The sequence below is a fragment of the Electrophorus electricus genome, chromosome 16, assembly GCF_013358815.1.
Source record: "Electrophorus electricus isolate fEleEle1 chromosome 16, fEleEle1.pri, whole genome shotgun sequence".
Taxonomy (NCBI): Eukaryota; Metazoa; Chordata; class Actinopteri; order Gymnotiformes; family Gymnotidae; genus Electrophorus; species Electrophorus electricus.
In genome coordinates this window covers 11,904,452-11,915,787 of record NC_049550.1, presented here as the reverse complement: position 1 = coordinate 11,915,787, position 11,336 = coordinate 11,904,452, and the positions used below count along the sequence as shown (strand labels likewise).

Here is an 11,336-nt window from a genome sequence, read left to right as displayed (position 1 = left end):
TGCTATTTGTTTCAGTGTAAAGACGTTCATTGATTTTTGTATGCTGAAAACTGATATAATTAGCTTCCCATAGAAATTACTGCACTGAGCTGTATTTTTAATGTTCGGCCTCCACCATTATCATCATATGTTATATGTAGTCATAAGCTGAATGCAGCATTCAGCAAGTAGCCGGTGTGATGTAACTGCGTTCAGTAAGCAAACGATATTTAACAGTATGTTTCCACTCTAGCTTACCCATTTCTTTCTCTTACCTTAAATGACGTTGACCGTCACTAGCAGTTGCAATCTCTCTCATTGCATCTGCTAATCATATTGGGTCTAGATATCATTCTGTCTTTTGCAGAACTTTTCTAGTCCATCATATATATGTATCCGGTGCATTCTGTTATATAGTACTGAATATCCAAGTAGAATCTGAGGGCAGTGTTGCTGATCATGTCTGACTCTAACATAGCCTGAAAGTCAATTATAGACTCATAATTGACATGTCTTGTGATAGTTAAGTGAGATGTATACTATGTTGATCAATAAAGAAGTATTTAATTAATTAAAATGCTTTTTAGTTGGAAATGTAAAATCCAATTTTGTATTTTACAATCCCCCCCCCTGGCAAATTTTTTGGAAAGTTGGCAGGTCTGTAAATATGGGGTCAATAGCATGCTGGCTAAGTGCAGTGACTTGTTTTGGGGCCAGATATGTAGCCCTCGCAAAAACCTGAGCTGCTCTCCCAGTACAGTGAAATCATTTTGAGGGAGAATAACGTTCTCATACAGCCCTGAACTCATCTGCCAGAAAATATCAGAAAATACCTTCGAAATACAAGTCAACCTTGACCATGTGGAGAAAGAAAATGCTGTTGAGTGTACCTCTGACTGGCCTCCTACTACTGCTGATGCTTTGCAATGCCCAGGAAAGTAAGTAGGCATGGGGAATCACATTGGAACATACAGTACTGTTGTCAATAGAAATTTTGCTGTGTTGATTAAATGGAATTCAACATGTGGTGACCTATGGTAAATCCCTGCTACAATGAAATGCTGAAGGTCATATTTCTCCATGTAAGAGTAAAAAGTGTTATTCTTGCAATAGCTCAAACAATTTGTAAGCAAGCAAGCAAAGTTTATTTATATAATGCTTTTTACAAAAGCTGTTGACACAAAGCAGCTTTACATATGTCCGGCTCCAAGCTACAACAGAGCAAGCCAAAGGCAACAGTGAAGAAATCTCAAGATGAACCAAGACTCAAAAAGGGAAACCCATCCTCCTCCGGTTGACACCGGACGGCATGATGCATGAAAATGAACAAAAAATAACAGCAAATGTGAACAGGAATAATGATCACAGCAATGGGGGGGTTATATCGACATTACAGTCTCTAATTCTGAAGAGTGACATGGAAACAGTGCATCAATGTCCAGGGCCAGGTCTGGTGGAAGGCCAGCCCGGGAAGGTCAAGGGTTTCTCTTATCAGGGACGCAGTAGCAAACAACCTCGTGGTGGTGGAGACTGATCCAGGGACAGGTAGGCAGAAAGGGAGACAACGTCATGGTGGTGGAGACTGATCCAGGGACAGGCCAGGGAGACTCTGCTGGCTTTCACCTGAAGAGCAGAGATAGCTCAGAGAGAAACGAGATAGGCAGTTAGAGGAAGGACATATATTAGTAGATATGCAAACAAATATGTATAGAGTATGTAGGCTAGAAGATTAAACAATGTAGCTCAGTGATCTGGCTCAGTTTAAGGATCAGAGGTGCATCAGGGTCCAATTCTAATCCCAAACTGGGGTGTCGAGGCAGGAGCATCTTGGAGAGAGGAGAGAGGCTGAGGATAAGATGGGGAAATGGAGGGAAAAGGGTAGACAATACAAAGTGAGAGCAGCACATAGTCACTTACTATAGTGATCAACATAATGCTTAAAAGATGTGTACATGTCAAAATGACTCGACTGTTATTGCATGAGCACTATATACTAATCAAAGGCTTGTGCAAACAGCACAAGTCTTAAATAGCAGTCAAGTCTTAAATATTGAAAGTTCGTCTGAATCCCTTTCTGAGGTAGGAAGGGCATTCCATAGTTGGGGTGCCTTATAAGAGAACACTCGGCTACTTGCTTTATTTTTATTTTTATTTTTTTTTGAGGAACAGTCAGCAAGACCTGTGAGTGAAGGGTACATGCAGGGTTCAAAATGTTCTCTGAGATACAGAGGGGCCAGCCCTTTTAGAGCTTTATACATCAAAAGGAGTATTTTATAGTCGATACGGAATTTAAATAGTGCGGAGCGAATAGGAGCAATGTGCTCAAATGTTCTAGTTTGAGTGAGAACTCTAGCTGCTGCATTCTGGACCAACTGGAGCTTATTTAGTGATTTACTTGGAACAGCAAGCTAGAAGAGCATTGCAATAGTCCAGCCTAGAGGTTATGGAGGCATGAATGAGCATCCTGGCATCTTTAAGGTCTAATATCTTTAAGGGACAATATCTTTCCCAGTCAGGAAATATTATGTAAAGGGTCAGCCTTGTTCCTGTAACTGCCATGTTGTGTTGATAGTGTCAAAACCTAAGCAAGGAGACGAGACCCAAAGCCATCCAGATAATAAAATCCTACCTTCCACTTTTTCACATGCAGTGGACTGAGATGACCTGTTCTGTGGGTGCTGTGTATAGAGATCACAGACCTGTTGTCTGTGGGTGTAGTGTGCAAAGATCAGCAATCCAGGCTTGGCATGCCTGAGTGGTTGAAGGGGTGCGTGGGTCTGTTCTTAATGGTTTTTAAACTCTTCAAATGTTTTGCTGTGATTACATCACACTGATTACATAACATAATAGCACATTAGTACAAAGGATTTGCCCTTTACCCACTTACATGGCCATGCTAATATTTGGATTTGCCAGACTAATAACTAAGGGTCTAAACTTTGTCTCAAATGGCAGAAATGACATATCATGCACCCTATATTCGGACCTTTTTATGAGGCAAAAGTGCTATAATTAGGGTCATACATATGCAAATGGTTTTGATCAGTGCTGAATTGGACGTTCGGATTACATTCGTCTGCATGGGTTAGTTTGATGCTTAAATGCATCTGAATCCATATATGCCTTCTTTTACTGTGATGTCCCGATGCTCAATCCATTAATGATGCCACTGTGGACACAATTGAGCTCCTTCAGGGAAACCTGAATAGAAAAAATAGTGCCTGGGCTTTCATCATTTTAGAGTGCCTGGGCTCTCATCATGTAGGTATCCCCAACTCAGGTACAGATTCTTAAGGACCTGCATAAAGGGTCAGCCTCGTTCCTGTAACTGCCATGTTCTGCTGATAGTGACAAAACCTGGGCAAGGAGACGAGATCCAAAGCCATCCAGAATGGCTGTCCCAATCGTGTATTTTGCAAGATGAAGAGATTACAGAGCATAAAATCCTGCCTTCGATGTTTTCACATGCATTGGACTGAGATGACCTGTTCTGTGAGTGCTGTGTACAGAGATCACAGACCTGTTGTCTCTGGGTATAGTGTGCAAAGATCAGCAATCCAGGCTTGACGGGCCTGAACAGTTGAAGAGGTGTGTGCGCCATGATCACTGCTCCATCACACAGAGTCCCAACCTAGAGTTAGAACAGAGAGACTAGCTAGTATGAAGCCTGTCTCTGCACTTTAGCTATTGTGTGTTCTCTGCTCTAATGCACCCTCTCTATATTACTAAAACCATTTTTCAGCTTAGCCAACTGACAGCCAAAATGACAGACATGGATGAACTGATGGACAAAATAAAGTATGACAGAGAGTTCAGACAGCATAATTAATGTGATTTACCGAATTTGAATGAAAATTGAATCAATTGATTTGCCACTCTCTGGATATATCATGATTAGGGCTGATAAACACGAACTGAAATCAAATAAATCAGAGATGGACTACGTATGTATGTCAATGATAAATGGGCAACACAGCACACAAGAGCAATTACATTCTCAGGATTTTGAGATCCTTAGTTTCTTTTAGACCTTTTTTTATCTCTCCCGCGAATTTGGCTGCAATTTTAGTTTATGTGCTAGTTCTGGATAATGAAAGATCATGGAAAGATACAATACTGCAGAAATCCACTCTGTGGATCTGCCCATTTTCATTATGGGAGATTTTAATGGATGCAGTGTTAGTGGATATTTGCCAGATCCGCATAGTTGTGGATTGCCCTACACGTCTTACCCGGATATCGGATCAGTGCCGCGGTAGTATCACAGATGCATAACACAAGCTGTCTGCTGCCTTCACTGGGGGAAACCAAGACAGAACCCCCCCCCCCCCCCCCAACAAAAAAACAAATACAGACAAAAAAAAACAAAACTACAGGGTCAACAACTTAAATCAAGATAAGATCAGGAGCCAACATGAAGACAGGATCATAACATGGGACAATGACAGGATCTGAGAGAGGAACTAAACGAAGATGGAGAAGAGAATGACATGCCAGACCATATAGGGGCCTGGACAGCTGGACTGAATAGAGCTTGGAGGCCAGTAGACATGGTAACAGGTACAGAAGCAGTCACAGGGACAGGGAGGGACACACTCGAGGGCATGAGAACAAACAAAAAGGTAGACAAGCGTACAGAGAGGGTGTCCCAGGACCACAGGCAGCAGAGCCATGGAATCGGTCAGCAGAGAAGGGACAACTTCGGGTTCAGGAAACTGGAAGACTGGTGAGACAGCTTCTGGAGACAGGTTGGCCATAGGAGTCCTAGTCATAGGAGTGCCGTGAGGTGCAGTAACTGGGGCACTGCGTGGGCAGTCAATGGGCTGGCACCGGCGTCACAAGAGGAAGAAAGGAACAGCAAGTACAAAAAGGGGGAAATGGAAGAAAAGAAAAACATGAACCAAAGATGAAAATTGACTGAGTTGAGGCACAGAGAACAACAAGCAACTGAACGTAAATGCTATGTGAATCAGATGACAAACAATGACCCAAAAGCGCAGAGAGGAAAGCACAGGGTGTTTGTGTAAGCAAAAATAATCACAATACACAGGGCAAGGGCGGAGAAATACCCCAAACGAAATGGCAAATACCGCCATGGAAACAAAATAAAAACAAAACGAAAACAAACAAACAAAAAAAACGCTCAACATGCCAGAGAGGGAAACTGAAATTGGTGATCCTGGTGTCACTTAAATACTTTGCAGAAGTGGGTAGAGTAATCAAACCCTGTATTCAGGCAAAGGTATTGCTACTTTAAAATCATAATTACTCAAGTAGAAGTAACAGTGGAAATGATCAATTCTTATATTTTATTTAAACACAACATTTCAAGTATAACATAGCAAGTATATGTTTTAGCAGGTTAGTTGTTTTTGTATGTTTTTAATTACATGAGTAGCCAAAGGAAAATTTCTACACTGTGCACAATAAAAGCTATAACAGAAACGCAGATCAAAACCTTGCTCCATTTCCTCATTGATAGGTAAGGGGGATGTGCTTATTGAAATGGAAGCCCTGGGAAGACCCCTGTATCCTGGCTCGATGTATGACTGCCGTACTGAGAGCTTCATTCCAGGTAGAACTCTACATTGTCTTAAGTGTTTATTTTTATAGTGAACTGTGTTAAACTAACCTGCCAAAATGTGCAGTAGTATGTCTGCTGCTACCACCTTTGTTGACAAAGTTTGGCAAGATACTCAGAATTAAATTGCACAATGACAGGATTATCTAACCCAAAAATACATTTCATTTATTCAAGAGTGAGAAGACAAACTTAGGCTAAAATATTCTGTTTATTTTAGGAAAACAATCTCTAAAAATAAAAGAAAGTTTCATGAAAGAATGGTTAAAATAAGGGTTAATAATGGTTAAAATGAGGATCAAACTGCACCCATGTCCCGGTTGTAGCACTTCCAAGACCCGGCTGTCACCACAGGCCTCTTAATTCACTGCACCAAAGAATCTACTCTTTTAGTCCACTGAAAATCTAAGCCCTTTACGTTTTCCAGAGTCTTTCTATTCATTTATGTTCTTGTTCAGTCTTTTTGCTCAGAAGTCACGCTCACTGCTCCTGCTGGCTTGTGCCACTCTGATTCTACTCAGTCACTGGAAGCCCCACCTTTTTCAAAATATCCAGAAATCTGCCTGTCCATCTGCAGAAGAGTTTAATTTAACGTTCATATCCACGTTTGGAACAATTTGAAGTTGTATATAACTCAATGATGTCACCCAAATCAAAAGTAGTTTACAGTTTTGTCATGTTGCATCAAATGCATTTTACTTCCTACTTTCTTTTTACTAGCTCTGGGGTGCATTTTGGAAAATTCTTAGCGAATAATGGACAGACTAATTAATAAGGGGGGGAAAACAATGAGTTTTTAGTTTAGGCCTACTTTATAAAATAATATTTTATAAGTGTTATTTAAATCATTAAGGAAATGGTATTAGAACAAACTTGCATTGACAGTGAATAAAGATGTGTTAAAAATAGTGGTTCTAAATGTCATTTTTGTGAGACATAGATGATTTGATGAAAATAATAATAAACTGTCCTGTAGTTCTGTAGTTTGCTAATGGCCCCATACATTTCATAGAGTGCCTCTTCCACGATATTGTTGGTGGGGATGTACAACACAACTCTGAGCACTCTGAATTCCTACGGTGGATAAAAGGGTCTGCATGTAACAGTCACAAACACCATCGGTGGTGAGCAGTACTTGGAGACTAGCACAGGTTTGTTTTTTCTTTGCTGTAGACCCACAGGCCCCCTTCTCGAGTTTTACCGGACATAACTGTATTTCTGTCAGCATAAACACTGCAAGCCCATCCAGATGGATGGTGGTGTCAGGAATCCTGTCACTGAGACACGTTTCTGTGAAATCAAACGCACTGCAGTCTCTAAACTCATGCTGGGGTCGGATGTAGTCTATCTTATTGTCCAGGGACCAGACGTTAGAGAGCAAAACGAATGGTACAGCTGGTCGGCTATGGTTAGCTTTTATCTTAGCATTGACTCCTGCCCTGCTTCTGTTTTCTTGCGTATCCACCGCCATGTCCCCTCTATTGACCGTTGGCATCAGGTGAGGATCACGTCTCAGGGCCTGGTCCCTGTAGTAAGCTGATGTTGCGTGATGTCTCCAGAAGGTCGTGTTCCAAGTTGTTTATTGGTTGATCTCTGAACTCCAGCATGGTCTGGCATGAGTAGGAATGAGATCAAACAGCTATCTAAGCACTGATTCTAAATATGCTAGTTCTATTACCGAATAGATATTGCTGTAGATTACATTGCATGTCTAAAAGGTTTAATTCTGCTTGTTTGTACGTTGTCAATGTTGGCATTTCACAACATGTACAGCTGCTTTGGAAGGTGGGTTGGAGCTCAGCGGACAGAGAGGGGGAGGGGCCTGGTAGTTGTACTCATTTGAATTTTCAAGCTAAATCCACTCTTTTCTCAATCTTACTGACTCCATCTTTAATTTAATTTTGCTGAATGTTTGCTCCCTTAATCCAGATGAATATTGAAAAATGTTTTTGCAAAACAGAAACAAAAGGGTGCATCCTGAGGAGGCGCAATAGTCTGGTATTAGTAAGAGTTTAGAAAGAGTTCATCTGAACAGTGGAGAAGTCACTTAAAGTGTTAAACTTAAAGATTTAGCTTAAATAATGTACATGGCAATCAAAAATATTTGCATTGTAGTGCCTTGTTATTGCTTTTATTATCATAGTATATAATTAATATTACAAATTATAGATTATTATTATAGTAAATTAGTTCAATTATGGCCCCCCACCCACCCACCCCCACAAACATCAGCAAGCAGGTTATGCAAGCAAGCCCCACCAGACAAATACCACCATAAACTAAATGAAATTCTGGGGGAAACTATACTTACTCTGATGCCAGTAGCAGGCTTGCAGACACCTTGTTCTCTTTTGAAGTACTAGTTCACAGCTGCACATTCAGTCAGACCTGGACAGTAGAAATGTTTAAATCCTCTTTTCAGTATACATAGGAGAGTAGTTCATACAAACCAGTGTCAGAGTACTTTAGAACGTACTTTAGACTGTGTGATGCCACATTCTGATGGTAACATGATTTAAGGCATAAAAAAATCAGTTTGAGATATGTCTATTACGTTCTCATCGTCTTCTCTTTTCAGGTTTTGCTCTGTGGGATGAAGAAGCACTACACGAGCATCGACAAGTGCGCCAACAGTATGAAACAGACCTGAAGGTCTCTTCCTTTAACTCTTTCAGTGAAAAGGCCAGCCTCCTAAACATGAGCACATCCCTTAGAGCCAGTTTTTGGGGGGGGATGCTGGGGGATGGGGGCTATGCCCGTTACCTGATGGACTCCAAATCCTCAGCACGCCAGTCCCGAGTCACCCTGCGTTACAGCCAGATCAGAAGGTTTGAAGAACTCACTTTGACTGAGCTTGGCAATATCACCTATACATATGCGTTTCAGCATAAACTGGCTACTCATATGATCACAGCTGTGTTGTATGGGGCTCAGTGCTTCATGGTGTTCAGTTACACAGCCTCAGATGATGAAGACCAACAGGAAGTTGAGAGAAATCTTCTTACAATGGTCAAGAAGATTCCTTCATTTACCATAGAGAGGGACGGTTCCGTAAGCTTGAATGAGAATGAAACAAAGATGGCTAAGAAGATCAGGTTTGCATTGTATGGTGATTTTTCTTTGAGAAGAATCCCTATAACATTCACAGATGTCGTGACGCTGTACAAGGAGCTTCCCTCTCTGATGACAGACGATGATGCTGTGCCAGTGAGGGTGTGGCTCTATCCCCTCATGTTATTGGACGATCGGGCAGCCAAATTAGAAAGAGAAATCAGTGCGAGTCTGGTGTCTAAAGTAGGCCATTTACTGGAAGAGCTAGTGGACATCCAGAGGAGGTGCAACGATTTGATCACAATCAGAAGCAGAAATGATTTTCGTGATGTGAAGCAAAGGTTGCAAAAATTTAAACACTTGCCGCATTATTATATGCTTGAGTTCCAGACCGCGCTGCAAAAAGCGCTGCGTGCTATTCGAGGTGGCGAGCAGGAGGAGCAGGTGCTGATTGACATCCTGAACACCCACTACAGCTCTCCTTTTACTGCATACAACTTGAACAAGTGGCTGGACAACATTGCTACTGAAATAAATATACTGAGCTCCTATACCAGAGAGCTAAAAGACACCCCAGTCGTGACCTCCTCTATCATCCCCTTTGTGGCTGATATAGTTGTGTGTTTGTCTTTCACCTCTCTCAGGTATGAAGACAAATACCTAGAAACATTAAACGACTTCCAGTTCTCTGCAGCTTTAGGTCAAACAAACCATACTACAAACATTTCCCAACAGTTAGAGCCTTGGTTCACTGGTGATGTATTAAAGAACATGGATCGGACCCTTTCCCGCTTTACAAGTTTTTTAAAGGCTAATAAAAATAGGAAGGGAATCGGGTTCATTACTGCTGCCTTCCCTGATCCAAATAATCCAGGTGCCTCCATCCAACTTTACAAACAAGGCAGACTGGTCAACCCCAACTTCGAGCCTGTGTCTAGGCCTCCCCCACCTATCCTAAAAACCCAGGATGGAGGTCTGACCTTGATACTCCAGAAATCGCCAACCGGAGACACAATACAGTTTAGAGTGGAATACGGGGAGGTAAAGCCAAGTGGCCAAGAGGGATCTTGGGTAACCAGAGACACCCCAGATACACAGATTCACTTCATACTAAATGGACTACATCCAAAGAAACAGTACTGTTTTCAGTACAGAGCTGTTGGTCCAGTGGGATTCAGTGAGCCCAGTGAATGTGTTTACTATCCTCCCATTCATGATGGTGAGTAGGCTCATTCTCCTCTATACAGGCTTACACAGTATAAACTATCTTGCCTTCTGTATGTTTGCATGGAATTAAGTCTTTTTTATGTGGCTCATGAAGAGGTAAAAAGGTTTCAATGAATCTACAAGGAATGGTTCTCCTGTCGTGTATGTCAGCAATGATCTTTTAATCTCCATATTATTTAGTTATTCATTTTAAGGCACGTAAACTACCATTAATGAATCACATTTAAATTAAAATGAAAAGGTATGTAGTTACAAGAATGAGAAATGAGAGTCTAGACTCTTAGAGTGTACAGAAGATGTCTACAAATCCTTAAAAACTGCAGAATGTGGCTCTGAAAACTATCCTAATTTACAGACAAAATTAGTCCCATACTAGTGGGTGGAAATGGAGGTTCCGAGTGGACGTTCAAAACCTGTAATTTCAGTGGACCACTGAAGGAAATGACTGTTTCAGTGACCGACAAAGTGAGCATTTTTTCATCGTTTGTGTTGTCTTGCCTCTAAATATCTTTTGCATTTAACAATACACTATTTACCAAATATTTTCATAGAACCTGAAAAAACTGAGAGCAAATATAAAGCAAATATTTCTAAGGTGTCAGAAAATGTATATATAACTGTACAAATGCACCTCTCCCTCTAAGATACTGGTCAAGTACATTATGCTACTGCTGTTTAGTGCAGCCAGTTTTTACAACTGATAGCCCCTGAAAATGAGCCATTCTAATGTAGTGATGAGAAAAAAAGAAATAATTCTCTTTTCCCAGGTGAATGCTATCTCTTTGACACGCAGTAATGATCACAAGGAGCATTTTGGCCATCACACGAACGAATCATCCAAGACATTTACGTTTCAGGATGGAGATAAATTCCTTTCCCTGATACTGTGGCCAAACCAGGTTGGAGATCGACTAGGTGGTGTTGAATTTGAAGTTGTGCGTAAAAATGGGCAGAGACAGACATTCTCTGCTAGAAGCTCAAGCCTAGGCAGCCCTGTACACATGGATGTGGGTTCAGGGATTTGTTGTGGGTTTGTAGGGAGAAGCAGTAATGATATCAATGCTCTTGGTTTTGTTTTTCTAAAGTAAACCAGATTGAACTAAATCAGGCTGAACTGATGTGAAATATTCCACTCTTTCAGAAAATAAAACAATCTTCTTCACCCAATGTAAGATGTGCTAAATATAATGTTAAAGGTTACGTTTCAGCATTTCTTAATTATGTGCTAGTTGATTTGATCATTATTTGATTGTGTTAGAATGTTTAGTTCTAGTAGTATAAAGTTTGGCGTTCATGTAAATCATTATCATAGAAATGTTGTCTTTCTGCATTATGATTAGATCCTTATTTTTTGATCATATGTAAATTAAGGAAGTATGGTGAAGGAAAAATGGCAAATGTGTGATTGGGCAAATAAAAGTTTAACGCTTAAAGCAGATCATTTTTCACTACCCTTTCTGTCACGACCGATCCGACCACCATATACCAAACCCTCTCA

At 40.9% G+C, this 11,336-nt stretch overlaps 1 protein-coding gene across 1 annotated transcript; it reads left to right on the top strand.

The window, feature by feature from the left end:
- Positions 1-812: 812 nt before the first annotated feature.
- Positions 813-11,271, top strand: LOC113577651 (verrucotoxin subunit beta-like). Its single transcript, XM_027010428.2, has 5 exons — positions 813-917; positions 5,462-5,554; positions 8,139-9,830; positions 10,194-10,303; positions 10,606-11,271. Exons 1-5 carry the CDS (start codon positions 839-841, stop codon positions 10,924-10,926), a joined length of 2,295 nt encoding a protein of 764 aa, XP_026866229.2. The 5' UTR covers positions 813-838; the 3' UTR covers positions 10,927-11,271.
- The last annotated feature ends 65 nt before the right edge of the window (positions 11,272-11,336 follow it).